The sequence below is a fragment of the Centrocercus urophasianus genome, unplaced genomic scaffold (assembly GCF_019232065.1).
Source record: "Centrocercus urophasianus isolate 14NV4802_14NV808 unplaced genomic scaffold, USGS_Curo_1.0 seq_26, whole genome shotgun sequence".
In the NCBI taxonomy this organism is placed as follows: domain Eukaryota; kingdom Metazoa; phylum Chordata; class Aves; order Galliformes; family Phasianidae; genus Centrocercus; species Centrocercus urophasianus.
In genome coordinates this window covers 12,589,205-12,612,782 of record NW_024884822.1, presented here as the reverse complement: position 1 = coordinate 12,612,782, position 23,578 = coordinate 12,589,205, and the positions used below count along the sequence as shown (strand labels likewise).

Below are 23,578 nucleotides of genomic sequence, written 5' to 3'. Positions count from 1 at the left end.
ATCCTTATCTAGTAATGATGGTGTACTCATTGGTTTGGACTCTTAGTAGCAAACAGAAATGTGCAAATTAAAGTACTAGATCATCCATGTCATTGCAAGTGCAACTCCAACTTTTGTGGCTTAAAATGTTACAGATGTATTGTAATTCGGCTTTGGACAATGTTCTGTGGACTTCTTGAGAAGAAAAACTTACGCATAGATTGGGCAGGCGATCAGGTGCTGTCATCTTTGAAACAGAACAAGATCAATCCATATGGAGCATGAACAGTCTTAGCATTTAAATTATACCAAAGCCTTGCTGCAATTTAGCAATCTTTTTCCAGAACCAGAATATTTTACTCCTTAGTCTTCTCTTTTCCAACTCTTTTTGATTGATTATTTGAGCTACAGCTTTTCAAATACTATTCCAACAAAAGCATTCTCACCAAGATATTATAGCTTCAAGTACGCGATGATTAGTAATCATTTTACTAAAGGTAACATTTTGTCATTGCTACTTTTCCTCTGAGTCAATAAATTAGTTTCTCAGTTTGCAGCATGACATGTCTCACTTCATTGGTGTAATGAATTAATGAATTATGGGCAGTAAAATGCTACATTCTTGCACCTCCTATGATATTTTAGGAAATGGGTAGAGATAACACAAGCACATTCAGAGGCAATACCACAAACAGAGGCAATAGGGACTTCTGAATCAACCAGATCCAACTCCTACAGAAAACTTCATTGCATGGAAAGTGCTGGAACGACCACTTAAAAGAAAGCTTGTTGTCAGATTGGATAATGATTTTTGATGTTTTGTCTTTTTGTTGCTGTTGTTGCAGAATGGCTAAAATCCCAGAGACAGTTAACAAAACTGAATCATGAACTGGAATGGAAGGCACACAATTTGTAATGGCTCATGGCATTCCTGATATGAAAATGTCCACAAATCCTCATACAGTCAGTAACTGGTTGACCGTAATTGCTTTTTCCTGATCCAAATAGGAGAAATTTCAAATACTGACCAAAAGCAGAACTGCAAAGTTTCCCTTTTCAACAACAGTGTGAACAGTTTGATTTCACCTCTTGTAAAGAGCTTCAAAAATACCTGGAGCTAGATTTTCTTGAGGCCACAAATGAAATAAAAACAAATGCATATGTGCTTCCTGGGACAGTTCATTACTCATAATTCAGTATAATTCATGCATTCTCCTGATGGCCATTAGTTACGCATTTAAAGAAGCAATTTGAAAGAGTAAGGACATAATAACTAGTTTAACTATCTCTTTACATCTCAGAAAATTGTACCACTGAGTAGCAAAGTTAGATGAGTAGATTTTGTTCAACTGCTGTTGTTTCCTTGTATGTTTTAGCCACTGGGATTTGTACATCTGCGTGGAATATTATTACAATTTTATTCATAACTTTCCTGACTTTGATTTCAAAAGAATTATCATTTCATCACATACTGAGTTTATTCCTATATTTAGGGCATTGAAATAAAAAAATAAGATCACATGATTCAACAGATCTCCGAAGACTTTGTAAAATAAAACAAGGAATAAATGTATTTAACCATTATGCAAATTGCTAATCACTGTAAAGCAGCGGATACCACTGTGAAAGAAGTGATAGTGTTAGGGTGTCTTTATGAGAACATTATTATCCAGATACTAACCCCAAATGTTCAGCTAAAAAAGGCCCAGTGAATCTATCACAAACAGCTTCTCTAAATGTACTCTCAAAGCAGCACAGATACTGAAAGTGAAGTAACATTGCCAATGGCTTTATAACCTTCAAGCTTAATGTGCTTGGTTTGCAAGCTGCCTGAAAACAATTGCTTTCTAAGTATGTAATTTGAGTCTGAATGAAAATCCAGATGCAGAAAGAGTTTAGTAGCTTTCCTTCCAAATGGATGTTTTAAATATTACACCCATTGAGGGTATGATTTATTAGCAGTATCTTTATGTGGAGGATTGGTGGGGGATCATTCTTAAATCTCATTCACAGGCAACAGCTCAACATAGAGCACAATAGCTTTGGTTAGTGGAAAGCAAACAAATGAGGTGAGAAAATAATGCTGGGGTCAGGATTTTGACTTGTATAAATGAATGAAGATCTATATCGACCTCACACAGCGGGCATTTGTAGTTTTTGTGTGTATTTGTTGGAACCATACGAGGATCACTAGATGCAGTGACTTAGCATGTCTGCCCCATTGCTAATTCACGCACAGTGGTAGTTCACGAAAGAGAAATGAAGCTCCTTTAAGGAGTTTTACCTGGAAGGAAAAGGAATTACTTCTGCAGCCTGTGGTTCTGCTCCTTGCTTCCTGCTGAGCTGGGTGCTGCTGTCTGTGAAAGTGGGAGTTAATGACTCCCTTTCTCTGTGCTGAAGAAGCTGCACAATTTAAGTGGTTCCTCACAGGTCAAACTGCGAGGACCTGCACAGAGCTCATAGCAAAGAGGATGTGTGTATTTTCAAAGGAGTAAAAACCTCATTGGTCTTGACTGTGTTCCTTCTGTCTTCTGACAAGTCTGACTTCATTGATATGTGTTCTATGGCAGACTCGTTTTCTAACTGCATTACATAAATTCCAAGGCAGATAATACAAGCTAAGAAATGTTTTAACAGGTGGACCTCTCAAGTTTATTTTACCAACATATGTTCTCTGGCCTCCTATGAGAACACTCAGCTTTTCTGCCCTCTGGCTCTGTGCTGGGCTTGGCTCTCTTGCTAGGAGCTCTCTGGTGATGAGCTCGCACCCAGCTGCCCCAATTTGAATCTCTTGCTGCCTTGGCACCCTGTGATACATCACTCCTCCTAGTCCCAGAGTTCTGCTGCTAGCCTCTTTTTTTCACTTGCCTGCTGTGTGCCACCTACGCAGTCCTTCCCACACATCCCTGTTTCTGAGTAAGTGATTTTAAATGTAGGTTACTCTGTAGCAGTGGGAGCCCTGACGGGTGCTCAGAAACTGAGTTAAATGTGTTTGTTGTCAGGGGTGGATATGGAGTTATGGTTAAATAGAGGTTTGCATGCACATGCAGCAGGCATCAAGGGGCAACCAAGGAAGCTCTCCAGCATGTGGAACCAATTGTTGAAGGGAATAAGGCCTTACTAATTTATGTAGTCAGTTTATATTGAGCTTCCCCACAGATTGCCAGGAGATCTGATTGCCTGAGGAAATTGTTTCAGTTGAGATGCTAAATCATCACTACATGACCTCTTATCCTCAGGCCCTGTTAGAAGTCAGCCTGTCTTCCCTCCAGCCGTAGTTCCTCCCTCCCCTTGCTGTTTCTGCAGATAGCCAGATTGGAGACCCTTCACTAAGGTCAGGGAAAGGGAGCTTGGGGCTGGAGAAAGCATTGAACAGGACTCTGCTGTGCCTCTAAGATGGCTCTGTGTGGCTGAGGCACTACGTGTAGGGGATATCTATTGTGAATTTGCAACAGAAAGTGCAAATAAATGTTCTACTTCTCAGTCTTATCTTGGAGTTGTATCTGTGGCAGAGCAAGGGATCTGTGAGGACTCCTGGGTTTTCTCTTTATGGCTTGGAGAATAAGCTGGTATGTCTGCGGGACGTGTAGAAGTGTGAGAAGCTTGATGAAAGTAAGGTTGTTAAAAATTATTTAACTTTAGACAGGGAAAAGAGGCTTTTTAACACATGCTAATGAGAGGAAGAGTTCAGGCAAGAAGTGATAATGTATTTCTAAAGTTAGACTATTAAAGGACCAGCAAAGAATAATCAAACCAAGGCAATGTTTTCAGTTTTAGGTATTTCAGCACAAGCTGGAGCAGACAGTTGGGTGATTGTTCCAACCATCAGCTGTGAGTGCTGGCACAGTGCTGCGCTAAAGCAGCAATAGAGCTTCTGGCTCACAGCTGGCCTTCATTCATCCTGCTTGAAGCACAAGCAGAGTAGATGAGCATCTGTTTGCCCTCGTCATTGCAGACATAGCCTTTGGCTTCACTCTTACGGATAAACAAGAGTGATTTTGTTTAAAAAAAGAGATATTTTTAATTCTTACTATATCTGTCTTTTGAAAGAAAGAAACAAAAAAAGGGTAGGAAAGAAAAAAGAGATGAGCAGCTGGAAGATCTCTAGATAAAAGGCCACAAGGTTGAGTTCTAAAAAATTAGTCATGCTGACATTGACTTAATGGTAATTTGTTTGTAAATTATTTTCAACTTTTTTTTAATTTTTGAAATTTTGGCCTATGAAAGCTGCTGGCAACATCCTGCAGTAGAACAGGAGTGGTAAATCTTGTTTCCTGATACAGAGTATTAAAAAAAAAAAAAAAAAAAAGTCATATTGATTTAGAAAGAAAAATGTAACTTTTAGGGTCATGCTAATAATCAGAAGCAATTTCTGCACGACTGGTAGCTTAATAAAAATCACATGTGTTGAGAATGAAACATATAAGAGTGTAATATCTGGTCAAGGATCTTTTCTATACTAAGGATTTATTTGGATATGTATTTATATATTTAATATTGTTATTAATAAATCAATATTAATGTATTTAGCATAATACATAAGCCCAATGTGATCTCCTTAAACCACCCTTGCTTTCTTGCTAAAGCATGTAATTTTATTTTTGTTGATGACTTAGCTACAGTACTCTAGAAATGTTCTGACATCCTCAGTCCTTTCACATCATGTGTTAAGGTGTCCAGGCACAATCTGGGAAGATTTCTTTTGTTTTCACCAGTGTAAACCCCAACACTTCAGGCCTTCCTAGGAAATCTATCAGTAAACTTTTTAGGGCTATTCCTTACCAAGTCAAAATGAAATATCCACTACTATTTCACTAAGAAAAAACATCCTGATTGGGTGCATTTTCCCAGGAGAGACACAAAAGGAAGAGCTCACAGGCTGCCAGAGGTGTCCTGCTGTGCTTAGGAGTCAGCTCTTGACACTAATGCAGGCTCTGGGCGCTAGATGCTGTTGGGCAGTCTTTATTCACTGATGTACTGGGTGGGTCAGATACTTTATCTTCCTCTTAAATAACTAAACGTGTAATAAGTTGACACAAACTATTTGCCTAAAACAGACAATAGGCCTTGGGGAGATGTTTATGATACAGGCTGGGTTGACTTAGCAAGCAGCAGCTGGTGCTTTCACTCTGCTCAGTGTCGGAATGATCTTCTGTACCGCAAGGTACAAGGCAGAAAATGCAGCTGCATCTTTCTGGAGCTAATTTTAAAAAAGGAATGAGCTGGTAATTACCACTTTTCCCAGCTGGTCTTTATGAGGGTAAAAGGTTTAATCATAGATGGAGAATGGAAGAGGAAAATACTAAGCAGGCTGCAAAGCAACGTTAATAAATGTCCCTTCTGGAGATACTTAGAAACGTAAGCTCTTGTTGGTTGGGAGGAGCTGGAAATGAAGATTACCTCCACAGGGCTATCTGTCAGAACTTGGGGTTATGGTTTTTTGTACATCAGGTTTCTCTGGCAGGATCCATGATGGTGGTTTCACTTTGGCTGTGCTTCCTTCAGGTCAAGGTGATCTTCCCAGGCCTTGGGCAAGCAAACTGAACCCAGCTCACTCTGAAATGTACAAACTGAGGGGGATTTGCTGTGAAGGTTTTTCAGCTGGCATTTCATTTCTACTTGATTTGTAAATATAAGTTTAATTAAAGTGGTGAAATATAAATATTTATGCACCCATTTAGCTAATGTTGGCTTCTATTTATAAACAAGAGCATCTTGTAAGAGGTTCTTTTAGACAAGTGAATAAAGTAAGTATAGTGTGCCTCTGTGTTAAATTAACCGTGCTTCATTAACTCATCCAAAATATCAAGTGTTTGGTAATAACTAAACCAAAAAGTGACAGTGGAAAAGGTTTGGTGGGAATAACACTGGAAATACTTAAGCAAATGATTTCCATACCACCTTTTTTTCCTTTTTACCAATGGGATGCATTAATTTTGCCACGTATGTTTGGTCTTTCTTGACGTCATTATATATTTTCTGACTGAAAATAATTATCTCAATATAAAGGAGAAAGAACTCTTAAATTCAGCCCGTTTAAAATGTAACTGGCACCCCAAGGCTGAATTCACCCATATATTCTGTGTCCTTGGATGAAATCGTCATAAAAGTGTGTATAAATCTCTGATGATATCTTTGGGATGTTGTGTAAAGCAATGAGGCCTGACAGCACGGAAGATTTTGTGAGCATTAAAGTAGTGCTTTTTAATACGTCCTCTGCATGCTTAGTTTAACGTATGATGATTATCTTGATTTACTTTTTTTGATGGCGTATCAGTTGAAGTTGGATGGATTTGACAGCTAAGTACTGAATAATAAAAGAATATTTTTGTCTTGTTAGGAAACAATAATTTATTGCACAAACTACAGTAAAAAGGTTTTAAATGACTGAAAAACAAGTTTTATCTCATCTTATGATTGTGCAAATCAAAGTAGGGATAATGTAATAAAGAACCAGATCTGAATCTATCAATCTGTATTTGTTTTCTTACAAATTTTTCATTTCCTATGATTATAACTTATTTCTTTGTTAATTTTTCTGAGAGTCAACTCCTGAAATAGGGCTCTGCAGTGCTAATTGATTAATAGATTCAGAACTGAAAAAACAGCTCCTGTCCCATGTCTTGTGATGGGAATCAGATCAGGGAATGCCTAAAGCCGACCAGCAACTAATGAGTTATTGTCTGTGTATCAGCTCGGGTTATCTGCATTGCTGCCTCAGGTCAGTGTCAGTCCTAGGCAGCCAGTGGACCAGTAAACTTCTTACAAAGTGGCAGAAAGGCCAAAGGCCTCATCCTGCACGCAGTGGGAGTGAAATAGAACTCAACATTTGCTCACGAATTGATGGTTGGGACTAGTTTGACAAAAGGTGATGCTATGCTGAGTGTTTATCTCTGATGTGAAACTGGGGCCGTCAGGGACACAGGACTTGCAGCAAAGCTCCTTCACTGCACCCTTCAGTTTATCTGTGTCTGTGAGAGGGATGAGAAAATTCTGGAGTTTGTGGTTCACATTTATTTTCAGGTGTCTACAGAGGCCATGTTAATATATCACATTTCTATAAAGCTGGGCTGAGCCAAGGCAGTCAGATCCGGACTGGGTTTGCAATATCAATTCGTCTCTTCTCATGCATGAATTTAGGTGTGCAGAGTCCCTTCAGCTAATTAAAGGATTTATTTAGTCATATACAGTCACTGAACCATAAGCAAAACCCTCAAAGTGTGAATTCTGTGCAAGGAGAGAGATATTTTGGAATATTTGTTCATCAGAAATACTTGTCAGTTGCTGTTACTTGTACTGAAATGGATCCGTGCCTACTTTTGCCTTCCCATTCCATCGAATAGCCTTTAAAGTCAGCTATAGGGAAAAAAAAAATCTCTCCTATAGCAGGTATGTAACAGATGAATATGAGGGAATACACCTGCTGGTGCTTTTGTCAGCCAAAAGTGCCTTTCTTGGTGTTTTGTAGGAGACAAACATGCTAATAGAGCAGCATTTGGCTAATAGCACAGCAGCTGCAAACTGAGCCGTGACAGCCAAGGTGGGAAGGGCAGAGAAGAAAGAAAAGGATTTCATGTGAAGGCTGAGGTCGTCTGAAACAAGGGATTTCACACTTTACAGGGTGTTCAGGATAAAATTAGTGAATGTCATATCTTTCTATTGTTTAATTTATTTCTTTCTTTCTTCTCTCATTTGTAATGCTTGCGTTTTCAGGAAGTTGAGGTAGGTTTCCACTTTTAACTTGTAAATATCAGTATTTTAAAAATATCACAATGCATAGTACACTTTAAACTCCGATTGCCAACTATTAATAGTTCTGAACAGAACCTTATTAATACATGCTACTTATTAATATGTTAATAATGGTTTATTAACATGTTAATATTAAACCAAGAGAGTAGTTTTGTATGTTACAGCAGATATAAGGTGTTTTAAGCACATTGATACCTCTCCGAGTAGAAAGTTCCAAGACAGATCTGTGTAGTCACATTTTGCATTATGGCTTTTTATTTAATAGCAATGTTAAACTCTTTAATCAAGGTGCTTGCATTTATTATTTCTTATATTTAACAGCATACATATTTAGAGTACCATATATTGCTATACCATGGCATTTTTCTTCTGTTGAAGCAAAGCACAGTGAAATGATGGTATTCATTTGAGGATGTAGCAGTCTCTCCTGCAAACAAAAGTCCTTTCTATTAAAGGTGGAAAATCCAGCAGTGTCCCAGCAGAAAGCCCCATCTGTGTTTGAAGTCAGAACTTTAGGTGGTGTTTAAATGAGGTGGAGATTTTCTGCTCAGCCATATCTTCAGGGTGAATTTTACCTTAACAGTGCTGTACACATTCAGCTGCTTTTCTCACTGGTATCAATGCTGAAGCTCTAGTGCCATATTTTCTGATTTCTTGCTGGCACAAATTGTTTTAAAGCGCAGTTGGCCAAAGTGCTTTAATGTATGAATCGTTATTATTTACTCCTATAAATACTAGTGACTTCTGTATGTGTAAAATTTCAAAGATTTTCTCTATTCTCTGTAGTTTTGTGGATTTTTTTCCCCCATATCTTTTCTCATGTGTATCCCAACATTAAAATCCCATAGTTACAGGCATATTCCAAAATAAATACAGCTTTAATTTTCAAAACAAAGTGCAAAAGGAGAAAAGGAGAAGGAATAGGGTCACAGCAGAGATAGGTGCTTTGTAGGTTGGTTTTTTGGTGGTTTGTTTTTTCTTTTTTTTTTTTTTTTTTTGAGCAAGGTGCTTTTTCTATAAAATACTTCTTTGAAACTGAAAGTGAGATAAACTTCCTTTCCAAAGCTTATTTCAAAACTGGCTCCATGTGCCAACAGTAAAAGGAATCTTTCTTGGGATTTGAATTATTCAACAGTTTCTGATGCTGAAAACCAAGCAGCAAAGCAACACCTAGAAGAGAAATTGTAAACAGGGAATTAATAAATAAATGTGTGTCCTGAAAAAAAAAAAATGTTCTGCTCAAAAGTCTAACAAAAACATAACCTGATTCAGAAAAGTTATTAATGCTCAGTGAATGTAGCAGTGCATCGTAACCAATTACAAAGCACTGTATCACAATGAGCTATGAAAAATAATCTTTATTGTTACTGTGCAATATCGACCCAGTCCACGAAGTCAACACAGACGTTGTGCATAAATATACTTTGAGAAAGGAAAACGTATCCTTGTGATAATCATCCTGAATTGCAGCCAGTCCCCTCATTACAGAGGGCATTTCCCATTTCCTGCCCCCAGAGGTGCAGGACAGCAGTCTGCAGTTCTCCAGCTGTGTTTCTGCTTCCCAGCCACAGCCCTCACCAGGGAATGCACTGCCAGAAGGCACAGCATTCAGGAAGGGCATCCTGCTCTGCTTGCAGCAGCTCTGTGGGCTGTTGTGAACCCAGAAAGCAAGGCAAAGTGACTTCTAATCTCCAAATTGTTCCAAGCTGGGTTGATAGCTTAGCAAGGGAGCATGTGAAGTTCAGTTAACTGGAGATAAATGGTAAGCAAAGCTCTATGGAAGAAATAATTTAGGTATCTTACTCGCATTGATGGGTTTTCAGTTACCCTCTTGGCAGGAAAAAGAAATCAAAATGTCATTCTAATTGGTAAAGACATCTCTTCAGTGGCAGCCCTCAAGAAATGACTGTAGAACATTGGAAGTATTAAAAAGGAAATAAAGATTAATATGCAGAAAAATATAACGGCGTTATAGAAATGTTCCATGCTTCCTCACTTCAGATATGTTATTCTGTTGTTATCCCTTCCTCTTACAGAGGACACAAGTGAGATATACAGAATATGCTGAATACTATGAGTAAAATGGATATTGCAGTTGGGCTTGAGTCCCAGTTCTTCAGAGATGTGGTTGGTGGCACTCTGAAGTGAGTGAAACTCTTTTCAGTAAATATTTGCTCAGTACATAGAGTGCAAATTAATTAGACACACAGAAGGGCCTGTAGAAAGATTGGAAGAAAAGCCCTCGTTTGCAACAATAACCATTTGACCGATAGCCCCAGAGTTCCTACCTTCTTGGTTTTACAGTACAGTCTGAATTATGTAAAACAGAACCCTAAGACTCATTGTGCAATCATATCTTCACATGTGATTTAAGGAGTCCTAAGAGATAAAATTTACAAAAGCATTCACTGCAAATGTTCCTGGACGTTACTGTAATTAAAGTGTAGTGCTCCTGATATCACTGCTGTATATCTGAACATTCACAGTGGTGAGATTTATGTCTGTCCAAATGAATATGTGCATTTCAGAATCTTCTATGCTGGTCTTTTACAACACTGTCTTGGCATGCATCACGTCACATTATCTTTATTATCAAAAGTCGCTGGCTGATGTGAAATAACACAGTTGTCAGGAAGCATGTAATTAAGGCCATATTTTGAAAAATAGTTGGAAGATTTGATGTACTGAATGCAAAGGAGTTTTTATCCTTTAATTTCTAGCTTGCATTTGCTACACTTTAGAGCATAACCTATTGATAGTTTCATCTGATTTGGGCTGAGTACATTATAACCAAAAGATGAGCTGAGCTGATTCGTTTGTAACTTGGTTATGTAAAATTGCACTGAAAAACTTATTTATGTATTTCCTGATTTTCCTTTTTTTTTTCTTTTTTTTTTTTTCTCTCCAATTAGGATGATTATGTCAGAAACTGGAATCCAAACAAGCCTTTTGATCAAGGTAAAGTCAGTATTTTGTGGTTGTCTTCTGTCATTTTTTTATATCCCCATACACCTTCTGTTTTTCTTGTTCCTTCTCTCCCATGCATTTGTGAAGAGCTATATTCATCCTTACATCTCACTCCCAATTTAGTCACAGCTTGAGGTGTTTTATATATTAGGGTTTGACTCATCTCTATTTTTTAGCTATTTTTTTATATTCACATCCATTCCAGCTTATTTTCAGCGATGATACATATGATATTTATGATACAGATGATATTTATATACTTAGGTTCTCTGTAACCATGAATCTCTGTCAAAAATGCAATATGAAACAGGTATCCTCACATAACTATTCTTTCATGTTAAAAACTTGTTAAGCAAATGTCATAAATGTAATTACTGCATTTCCTAACACTCCAGAGGACACTTCCTTTAAGCCTGTTGTAATGTGTGAATAGAGCTGATTTTCAAAAGAGAAGAGAATGGTTCAGAATCTGCCAATGACATTTAGCACTCTCTTTGTCATGGTGAGTTGGTAAGTTATAGCAGTGCTTCAGCAATTTCCAGACTAGTCAACAAAAGAAATAAAAAATATTCTAATTGCTGTGTCCGGGGTAGCATTGAAACAACAGCTGTGCCAGGAAGAACTACTTTAACTTGCAGTTTAAATGATATTTCAGGTAACTTCATGCTAACTGTTCTCTGCTAGCAACAAGCTGTTCAGTGTGGTAAAAGACATTCATTCTAAATATTGTAGATTGACATGATTGAAATGCTAGTAGCCCTGATGCTGCTGGACATGGTGGATTGTATTGGGTGGTTCACATCCACGTAAAAAATCAACAGACAACAGCAAAACAAACCTATGCACAAAGAAATCCAGCAGTTCATCCTCTTGTAGCTGGATACAGAAGTAGTGCAAGCTAATAGCATGCAATGATTTTGTTCTTTTAATCAGCGTTGTTTTAACTTGGCTATTTGTTATGAATGTCACATTTCTGTAACACTGGTTATAGTTCTGTACTGGAGCCCCTTCAGAGAGTTGAATAGGAAACTTTGTGACTTGTGCATTTCAGTACTTCATAGAGCTTTCTGGTGAGGTGATTTGTGGTTATTTTTTGTTTGCTTTTCCAGGACAAATGTTAACATTTGAACAGTTTCTTTTGGTCTGGTAAAACCAATTAACACCTGTTTGATTTATGGAAGATGACAGCATGCTGTATGAAGTGCAGAGTCATTCACTTCTCTGCCTTTTGACAGTTGCTCATTTTTCCTGCTTGTGATGTTCAGTGAAGTTTCCATAATGTGGTTGAGTACCTGAGAACACTTATGACATGAGGATATTACTGTAAGAACACAGGTGGATGGTAGGCTTTTTCCCAGTCCTTAAGACATTTTTAGGATCCTGCATTTCTTTAGCTAGCCTTCATGCAATATTGAACATTGTGCCTCTAATAACTCCAGTGTCCTAGAATTTTCTTCAAAACATTATACTCTGTTAGCCTACAACTTTATCCATCTTTAGGGCTGTGGAATTTATAGTGTTGTTTTGCTATTTTTTTTTTATTTTTACCAGATGTTATCCTGAAGCCATTTCAAAAGCAGTGATAATATATACAGCAACTACAATGCAAATGAATTTCAGTGATGTAGATCTCTTACGTAGTTCTCTTTCTCTTGGATACTGGTTTCAAAGTTGGGTGACATTGAAATGGAGCACAAGGCTTCCATATATATCTTCAAATTTATTCATATGTGTGGTTGATGTGCTTTTATTTTCAGGACAGATATTCCTGAAAGCAAATTGCTTTGGCCAATTATTGAGCAAGAAAGTAGTTTTTTGTTTAAAAATAAAAATTAAAAAGAAAGGCTATGAAAAAAAGAAAGAAAAAAAGAAAAAAAGAGAAAAAGCACCTTAAGCCCCACGCAGAATGGGAGGAAATTGCAAATCAAATAGCAAAACAGAACCACAAGTTATCTTAAAGCAATATTTACACCTCTGGAAATTAAGAAGTATGAAATTTTACTTGTAAATCATACCACACTGAGATGAAAACGTGAATAACAAAGGAAGAAACGGAACAAATGAATGAAAGAGTAACTAAATGAATGGTAGACCACTGGAGCAGATGAAACCGTAATGCTTTCTTTATCTGCTTTCAATTTGAGCATCAGCAGTCATTTATTTCACAAACTAGGCATAAAAGGGAGCAGCTTTGTCAACCAGACTTGAATCTGTAAAATTGCTGAAATGCTTAGGAAGGAAATATCCATTGGAGTCTCTGAGGGCACACAGTTACTTTTGAAAAATTAACTTCACATGTATTTCTATATTCCATGCAATGTATTATGTCCACATAGCTCCCAGGAATATGACTGGGGGCATACACACATTAGAGCTGAAGAGCACTGATACTCTGTCTTTACGGAAATGGAACTTCAGTTTCAAAGGAAAGGGGAAGATGATGTTTTTGTCAAGGTATATATCCACAGAGAGATTTTCAAAGGCATTAGAGGGATTTAGGATTACAAATCCTATTGACTTTGAATGGAACTTATGCTCCCACCACTTTCAGCGTTCTTATGACCTTCTGTATTCCCAAGAGGTAAAAAACAAAAAGGTAAATCCTGGCAAAATATTGCAAAGAGATTTTGAACTGACATGCTCTAAAACTGTCTTGTTCATTGTGTTACTGAGATTTCTGACTCTGGGCAAAAACACAAATCATTTTAGAGTCTGAAATCACAGACGAATACCTTGAAGCGATACAAACAGTTGTACATCTGATAAAGATTCCTGTCTCTTTACGAAGAAAAGGATCATTACTCTTTCAGTGTAAAATCTCTCCCAGACTATGGATAGCCTGTCTTCAGAAAGCAGAGTGCAGTCAAGGCAGTGCTGTCTGAGCACAATACTTTGCCTTGCACAGATAGTCCTGCTTTGCTTTTGTCTCATTTAAATCTTACGAACAGATTTTATTTGTCCAGAGATCATTCTTTTTGACACAGAGGCCACTGCTTCTCTTGGCCCTGGTAACATTCACCCTGGCAAGAATGTTAAAATAGCCAGGCATACCTTTCTAGGGATTCTAGAAATCTCTCTAGATCTGAGGTGGATCAAGGTCTGAGAAGACTAATCCAATCCTCAACATACGTACCAACATAAGGAACCATACACTTGTATGGGAGCTGCTGAATCACAGCCTGAACCTCTGATTGATCACCTGAGGCGAGCAGTGAGTGAGACACAGAGCACAGGTGAAGGCAATTCATCTGTGCTGCTGGAAGGGGTGAAGCCTGGCTGCACCTGTCCTAGACCCATTTAAGAGCTGGCTACCAGTGGGAAAGGATCTCTTCTGGAGATCCCCTTGTCTGGAGTTTCATAGCGAGCCCAGGGTACAGGTAAGCATTCTATCTATTCTGTTTTGGTACAGTAACCAAACTAGCCAAACTCTCTGGTGTATTTCATAACTATAACATCTGTACATTCATTGATTATGCAACACTATGTGTACATGTGGATATACTGTGTTTATGTAGACAGCACACCATTCAAATAGGAAGTACTGAGAAAATTTCCTGTATTTACTCTTTTCTTCTCCATCCTCCCTGCTCTGATGTTATCTTTTGTGTTGGATGTTAATGCCATCTAAGCTCTTCTGTGAGATTGAAAACCTGTTTTTGTGTGTGTATTCTTTGGGGTTCCTTATTTCTTTTATCCCAAGATTGTGTGCAGATCTCATGGTACAGAATTCTAGCTCTGTGCTCAGCAGCAGGTCTGTGTTCTGCACACGATGGTTCTTGAGGGATATTCAAAAGGCAGAATTTCAGGTCACAACAAAAAGCTGGTTCTTAAAATGACTGGAGAGAGAAAAAACTCCTCTGGTGAGTGAAGGAAAACAGACTGCTGCTTCTCTCCTGGGCTGTACAGGCTCTGAGTGTCACCTCACTTGGCTAAAGCTAACTTACATCAACGCCACTCTTTGGAACAGGTCTGCAGTATTTTCACATTGAAAATATATTTCTGGATTCTAAATTCATGTTTTAAAATCATGTGGAAACCAAACAGTGGAATCACTGTGAAGGCTGTAGGTGGTTAGTTACCTGCTAGAAGTGATCTCTTAAAGGCAGCCAGGTGATACAAAATATGTTGAACAGCTTTAAAAATGAATTATAGACAGAAGTCTTGAAAGTCAGCAGTTCCACTTCTAGGCTTGTACTTCATTTGCATCTTTTAAAGAAGAGCGAGCTGGGACCAACCAATGTGATATTCCTTTCTAAAATTAAAAGCTTTCTTTATTCAGCAGATTGAGGTACTTAATTATGCATTTGAAAGCAATACACTGCAGTCTAGCTGTCTTCTCTCTGTTTGTAATGCGAAGAGATGTCTGCATCTGTGTCTCAACGAAAAAAAAAAACAACCTTGTTTTGGAAGAAAGCATACATGGCTTTTGCTGAAACAAGCCCTAGAGAGTTGCACAAGGTCCTTTTGCATAACATGCCTTCTCAAGGGAATTCAACTTCTGTGCTTTAGCTGCATATAGACAGTACCTGAGTAATCAGAATTTATTTTTAGCATTGCTACTGGTTCAGATTTGTATTCATCTTGAAACTAGGAGAAACCAGTACAAAGGTGAGTGTCTTACTGACCAAGCCAAGCTAACAAGGTATTTGAGCTGCAGAAGAAAGACGAGTGGATAGCCTGAAAATGATTGGTAGTCATTAATATTGAACTCAATTCTGTCAGTGCTGCTGAAGACAGAAAGCAGGAGACTGGAAGGGGCAGGTTAGTCATGGTTTTTAAAATATGAATCAAAGGATTGTGTGGGGAGTTTTTGTTGGTTTCTTCTATTTATTTATTTTTTTTTAATTTTTGACAAGGTCATTTCAGAGTTCTTAAGAAGCTTGACAGCTGAGTTGACGTATTTTCCTAGTCTCCATTGATTTTGAGGGAAGAAAAGATGGAATCAGGGAAAAAGTTTAGCGTAGCGCCCTCAAGTCAGAGATTCTGGTACAGAAATGAAGTGTCTTCAGCTAGATATTCTTCTGAAGATATTCTTCAGCTAGACAGACTTGCCACAAAATTAATCTGTTCAAAACTTCATGTGTTGTTGTAAGTGAAAACTGTTAAGTAAATGTTTTGTTACACATTTCTGCTAAAAGCCACATCTCAACAGTTTTATTAAATGCTTTGATAAACAAATAAATGCTATTAATTTTTCTGGTAAGATGCATAAGTAAAGAGTACATTATGTTGGGTTTAATGTTGTACAACTGGGGGCGAATTTGCCAGCCATATGGCTTTCTTATTTTATGAAGCATATTTGCCCTAAAGCTAGGAATGATGGAAGAGATGGGATGCACTTTGTAGTACAGATCTGTGAATCCAAAACATTTAGGCCGTAATTAACAACAAAGCACACTTGGAGAGGGGAAAAAACCATGATTCTGTTGAACTATTTTCCCCCAAATATGCACCAAGAACTCTAGAATTGTCTGTTCAGCTTAGTACAAGTGTCACGTTGACATGGTGACACTGTTATATCATTGCAGTGTACTGAGCTGGCTAGATTCCTACTCTTAATCTTGCCTCTTTCACTGACTTAAAGAGATTGGCTAAAGCATGGTGCCATTTTACCCATCACTACTGACAGAAATGCAATGTTCCAAGCTGCTGGACTTCCCAGGAAAAGAAACCTCCCCATCAGAAATAGTCAGGACATCCCTCTGTGTTCCCCAGGCTATCTATATTTTTGTTGTCCCAATCCTTTTCCCTAAGATCTGAGAAGCCTGGGCAGCCTTTTCTTTCATTTCAGGGCTTTCTCTTTGGACATCATCTGTCTATGGTGGAAAAAAAATCCAAAATCCCTATTCTACTGTAGTGTAAAAATCCTCATCTGCCTCAAAAGGGTTTGCCTATGACTGACTCTGATGTCAAACATGCACATGTAGACTTGACTATTATTAATAACTACGAGCACGAAGTCTTTATCACTTCAAAAAGAATTCCCCTTTTGAGCACTAATGAAAGGCTGAACTGGCGAAATATCCTCACTTTTGAAGAGGAAACTGCTTTTCAGTAGGTTGTGGCCTCCAGTGTAGCATAACCCATGACTTTCACAGTTCAGTAGCCCAATGGAAGTGAATTTGTTGAATGCAGAACTTTATTTTTAGAGACAGATGTATTGCTATTCATGTTTCCACTCCTTCTGCATTGAACTGTACAGAATTCTTTCTACTATCTGACTGGCAAGTCCAGGCTCCAGAAACCCTCCAGCTTCCTGCAGCTGGGCACAATAAAGTTTGCCTAAAATTCATAAGCCTTCCAAAAGCAAAAAGACAATAATGGTACGCCTGTGATGCTGGATGAAAATCATAGAACCTACAATTACTTTTGAACATGTAATTTTCTTTTAGCCCTGTTAAGATGTTCTTTCAGAAAAGCCTGAATAAATCCCTTTCAGAGAGTTTAGTACTGTACATATCTCTAGCACAAATATAGGTTAGCTTTATAATAAATGTTTTCCATTACTGTGCCTCAGATGGCACATTTCAACTGAATAACTTATTTTGCAATTTATTTTTTGACTATATTTGAATTAGTTTTAGAAGCTTATTCATAGGACAACTGCATATGAATTATGCTTGTAAATCTTCAGTAAATCAGTAGAATTTTAAAACATGCTAACTGAATCAACAGAATACAATAGCTGAGATACTGCATACGAAATATATTCTCTCAGATGTATTTCAAGCAAATTTGGCTGCTTATATCCTCCAAGCAGATGCACATCTTCATGTGATAGAAGTGTAATATTAAATTTCCTACAAGCTTATAAGCAACCCATTTTTTTCATTAAATATAGCATCGAAAGTGATGGGGAGAGGATCCCCCATCTGTATAGTATTATAGCTGATGTGCTTTGAACTCAGTGATCAATAGGTTGCTTGTCTAGAATTTTATTAGCACTTTGGGAACACTTGTTAGTTTGGTCAGTAATGGTGCTGACTTTCTTTTAAAATCTCTTACTTCGCTCCCTGTGAAGCAGGTAATTTTTTCAAAAGGAAATTTGTGCTTTCTCCTCATGCTTATTTTGGTCCTATTGAAGTAAGTGCATCTTTGGGAATATCATATGGCCCAGCCCTGCTCTCACTGACGTCACTTCGTAAACAGCAGTCCCCTCCTTTTGCTGCACTTTAAAGGATAGGAATTCATTCTTTGAACATATTTGAATATTTTAAAATGAACTGCTTGGAAAAAATGCAGGCCTGCAAAGCTTAATTGCTGCAAGGGAGAGGCCCTCCTACAAAGTGTCATGCAAAGCAGTCGCTTGGGTTTGTATTCTGGTCGTGCCTTGTTCAGTCTCCTGCTTTGATATTATTTGGCTTAAATCTATTGCTCTGCCATCCCATATGCAAAGGTAATTTGCACAGTACTTAAACGCATTCATACAGTTGTGAGTTAATAGTAATTTGATTCTAATCCAAAAGAGACAGTCCTGGAGGGAGAAAAGGTAGGAGGCAGACAATGGGCATTAAAGGATGAAATTAGAACTTTTTAGGAAGGCAACATCCAAGTAAAATAAGCGGCTTCACAATCAGATTTCCATAAACAGAGTTTGAAAGGAATACATTTGAGGGGAGTAACTGTTAGGGTAATTGGCGTTTCCTTACTGTAAGGGGAACAAAAGCAAACTATCTAAATACCAAGGATTTGGTTAATGACAAGGTTCTTAGTGACTTCAGTGGCAAGATGTTGTCTACAGAAAGTGAAACTGGGTTGAACTCTTAAAGGAACAAAAGCTATAGCACGAAACACAGAAAACCAGGTACAAAATGAGATGTTTGGGAAAGGATTTAAGATTAACAATCATCTATGAGTGCATTAGAAAGTAGAGAAAAATCAAACTAATGATTTGCAGCTCAGAGGAAGGAGAAGCCTATCTGAAGGCAGTGCTGGGAAAGGAGAAATGTTACTTGTCTTTGCTTTACCTTTAACTTAAAAGGTCAGCTGCAATCAGATGAGTATCACAATTAATATCCTCTGCTGAAGTTTAAGACTACGGATTAGAGAAAGAATAGGCTTGAGTAAATTAGATGTCTGCAAATCAGTTGGGATTGATCTAAGGGTTAAGTGAATTGTCTGAAGGAGTTTTAGAAGTACTAAAAGTTATCTTTGAAAACATGTAATTGTGGAAGCCTCAGAACACACCAGTAGCATACCCATTTTTCAATGGGAGAAAGGGAAAATAATGAAAATCTCATGACTTGATGCTGAAATCCTGGGGGGGAAAAAAAGCCAAAGTGAATATTAAAGCAAATGCTTGTTAACATCAAGAAGATAAGGGGATGAATAAAGCTGGTGTGAATGTCAAACAAAATCTATTACTCTTCCTGTGACATTTACAGGCCCTGAGACACAAGGATAAACTTGCGTTGTCAGGTATCTTGACTTTAATAAGGCTTTTGGCATTGGTTTACATTAATGTCTTATAAGCAAGCTTAAGAAGAATTTTCTGAAAGAAATAATTGTGTGGTGAGTACCAAGTCAGTTGGAAAGCTACATTCTGGTTTAGTTTTCAGTGTTCTGTGTTAGGCTGGAAGGATGAATTGAGTACAGTGGTCTATTGTGGGTCCAGTATTACTCACCTCTTTCATTAAATTGCGGATGTTGAAGTTAGTATTCTTATTAAATTTAGGCATGTAGCCAAGCTGGGAGAAGCTATGCACGTACTAAATAAAATTTAGAATGGCCTTAAGACGTTAAATAAATGGTCTGAAAACAAAGGATGAAGTTCAGTCAGGACAGATGCAAAGTTCTAAGCAGGGTAAGAATAACCAACTGCACAAAAATTAAATGAATAATAATTGGACAGTCATAAAATCTAACTGATAGCCACAAAAAAAGATTGGGGATTATGCTGGGTTATAATTTGGCTATTAGTCAACAGGGTTGTTCTGTTGCAAAGGAAGTAAATGTTGCATTGGCAGTGAAACCAGGAGTAATTGTTTAGCTCTAGCATGCACCAGTAAGACTTTGGCTGGAATGCATTGTCTGGATTTGGGTACCAGTCTTCTAGAATACAGTGAATCAATTGGAAAGTACCCAGAGAAAAGTAATCAATGATCAGTGTTGCAGAAAATATACTCTAGGAAGAAATACTGAAGGAGAGGAGATGGCTCTGGGGGGAGGGAGAAATAATCCTATTTTCAACAGCAAAGCAGTGGAATTGTGCACAATGTGTGCATTGTGGGTAGAACACAGAGGCACGTTACTGTGAAGATGAATTTTTGCCTTTGTAATGACAAGAATAGTTAAGCATTGTGAGAGGTATTTCAAAGTCTGTAGAATTTCTTGTGTTTGAAGGTGTTCTGAAATATGTTTCACAAATTTCTTGTGGATAATGACACAGATAGGTGATCTAGCTACAGGGAAGAGAAATGGAACCAACAACCTTCTCAGAATTGCCATTCTAGCACTGTGATTCTGTGGTTGCATGGTGATTAATGGAAGCCAGTTAATTTTGCTGAAAGAACACAGAAGAAATGCTGAACGAGGTATTTCTTAAAATAGATTTCCAGTCAAAGCAAGGAGGGGGGAAAAAAAAGATGAACAGGTGACATATTGGCACCATCTGCAAAAAATACGGGTTCTTGTTTGATGGGAACAATGTGCATAAGCTTCATCACAGGCTTGCAAACCCCAATAAATGTAAACAAGGACTGGAAAAAGTCTGTTTTAGCCAACTACATCTTCCAATCTCACTTGCTTTCTATTACCAAAGGACATCCTGTAGGTGATTCTGGGATGGGATGTGAGTGGTTTTTCTGACCAAGCAAGGCCATGCTCTAACCCTAATGATTCAGATTTGGGTGAACATCAGCTAGTTATTTCTTTTCAATCCATTAGATAAAACATGACAATGCACATATAGTTAGGAATTAAATCTCCTCCTGCTATAAACCTATATGCCCAGGTCACCAGAACTTTAATTGAATCACAGCTGTTTTCTTTCCTGTTCTTAGTGCTCAAGATTAAACATGTTTGCATAAAATACTAATAATTTGATGAAAGCTGACTACTTGCGTTCTAGCTCTGCAATCCTTAGTCAATTTGAAAGTTACTTTAAGCTAAAAAATGATACCTCAGCAGTGCATATCAAGATGAATAATTAAAAAAGTATATGTATTTGTGTGTTGTTCAGCACTAAAATGTTCCCTAAAAATAGTAGTAAGAAAACGACTATCAAGTTGGTTGGCCTTGTTTGGTCATTCAATCACAATCTGTCTTTTGTCTTTGTGTCCTCTGGTTGCAAGATATCAATGGATTTTGTGATTAATGTGTATCTTCATGCTGTCAGTTATTGGCTAGCAGCTTTTTTTAAAGGTCTTGTTATTCAGTGTTTCGACTTTCCATATGTTGTCTTCAAAGCATAAGGTCAGGAAAGCTATATTGAAAGCAAGAATTTGTCTTACATTGTCCTTCATGAAACCTCTGTTGGAGGATTTGATCTATTTTATCTAGGGCGTGTTGTCTAGCATCATTGTTATATATGTGCATCCTTGCCGTGCCTCTGTAACCATAAGAGAGGGAGGCATCCAGATGAATTGCCTCCCCAGAATGAGGAGCTATTGTGACAGAAAAATAGAATCAAATCTATGAAAACATGCTGTTCCTGGGACAGCTTCAGTGTATAAACTGAGTAATTATTTCACTTAGTTTCTTACCTACCATCTCATTCTTAGCAATAGATAAACAGAACGCTGTAATAAATGGATCTACACATAAGCAGTCCTAGGGATCACTGCACATTGCAGCAATCTTTAATGCAATGTAAGGAACCTTTACTGTAATTATTTAAGGTGATACCTCAGTATCTTCATGCATGCATTTGCTGATAAATGTTTTTAAATTCCAGCAGTTAGAAGAAACTGCAACTGGTCTGTAAGAACAGAAGTGTACTTGCTGTGAAGACTACAGCATCTAACCTCGTTTGTGTGCAGTGAGGACCTTTGCAATGGTCTTTCATATTTAAAACCAGAAAATTGTTGACTTTGGCTATAGATGCCTGTGAAACTGAGAAAGGGAAGAAGCCCTGTTGTGAATAATGGTAAAATATAGGAAAAAAAATGCTGGCTTCTCTTTTAGATTATAAAGATACCTAAGAAAGCTGTGTTAGATTTAAAAAATAAATAAAAATTAGCCATGATTTGTTAATTCCATCATGAACTTCAGTACCAATTGTTTTTACGATTTTAGTAAATTCTCTCCAAACCATGGGACCAGTTCATCCTCAAAATCCAAATAATATTTAGCTGTCTTAAAGTAGAGCGTCATGCAGTAATTCTTGATGTCTGTAACAACTTTTCCATTTTCGGTGTTATCGTTCATCACTATCTTTAATGTTAGTAGGGAAACTGTAAAATATTCATTCTCCTGTGCCAATGCATTTCTTTTCCTACCTTTTCCTCCATTTTTTTTCTCCATTTTGCCTGAAATACAAATGGCAGAATAACCACGTGATGATTGTCTCCAGAATGTTCCTCTAAAGCATCGTATTTTTATCTAGTTCTTGCATTTGCAGTGTTCTCAGTGTCAGCTGTATTTAATTGTTCTCACTCTTACTTGCCTAACTGCTTCTGGCTTCTTCGTGATTCTGTTGCAAAGGATGTGACTTGATATTTAGGCAAGCATATTTAGGCATTTTCTTTACATTTCTCCTTCTGAGCTACTTTTTCATTGAGTGGCACTACTAGTGTATTTTCCTACACAGGACTGTGCCAATACCATTTTTCCAATGCCCATAAATTAAGTATGCTGTGGCTCGAAAGAAAAATTGCTATCAGCCAGTGTTCTACTACCTACACAAAACATTTTATCTTCTTTCAGTTTCTATTACCGTTCTCTCCCTTGATTTTGTATGGGAAATTTCATTCCCTGTCAGCATCGTGTGGCATGTTTGTGTGTAGCATGCTTGATGTATGGAACCATTGCAAACACCTACCGTGGGTAGCTCGGCTTTTAAAATTGCATGGAAGATGAACTTTCTGACGGATGCAGCTGTTCATATGAAATGAAAATAGGCCTGCTTGTATCAGTCACATCTGCCTGGTTACCTGGAAGCCGGTTGCTTATTCTGTGGTAGTTATCTGTGAGTCTGTAGTACACACTAAAATGAGTTTTTCAGGTTAGACAACGTATAGGATGCTGCTTTAAGGACTAGCTGAGCATACTTAAGCTTCATTCAGTTGTTTGGAACAAGAAAATGGCCATACTTAGTCTATTTATTTGCATCATCTTTGTGAACAGTGCAGAATATTTGAGGATTTCCTACATAAAGATCTGGCACGTACATACTGAGGAAAAAAACGCAGTGTTTTGGGGTGAAGGCCAAAGGAGATGAGAATTTGAGATACTGTCAGTTTATCTTCCTTTGAGCTGGGAAGAGAGCTGAACGAAGGGAAGATGAAGTATGCAACAGGTGGTGCTTTGAAACAGAATCAGGTAGTTTAATAATGGATTTTGTGTGTGACAGTCCTTTGGCATCGCTGATTTTTGCCTGTCCATTAGTATGCTCTCTGTTTTGTCAATCTAGCAAGAAGGGAAGTGTCTTTTGCTTGCTCTTGTGAAAGAACTGGATTTTTGTGATCTCTCTGCAGCTTTTAAATTAAAAATTATTATTTTGAATTCAAATAAGGAAGTGGCACTCTCCAGACTTCAAGATATGAGGTTCACCTCTAGTTAGCATTCAGTGAAGGAAGGGATGGCATTTCAGTAGATTGCTGAAGCAAAGCAGCACGAGGTGGAGACTTTGCATTCTGCAGGGAAGAGGCCAAGAAGGGAAGATTTAAATGTATGTCTGGAGCAAAAGTATTTCTTATAAGAACTATTTTAATGTTTTGGA

General features: G+C 37.8%; 1 protein-coding gene across 1 annotated transcript in view; it reads left to right on the top strand.

The window, feature by feature from the left end:
- SPOCK1 (SPARC (osteonectin), cwcv and kazal like domains proteoglycan 1) overlaps nucleotides 1–23,578 on the top strand; it is a 255,375-nt gene that overhangs the window by 74,095 nt on the left and 157,702 nt on the right. The window contains exon 2 of the mRNA XM_042826651.1: nucleotides 10,644–10,689. Coding sequence (XP_042682585.1) covers nucleotides 10,644–10,689 — 46 coding nt within the window. The remainder of the gene's footprint in view (nucleotides 1–10,643; nucleotides 10,690–23,578) is intronic.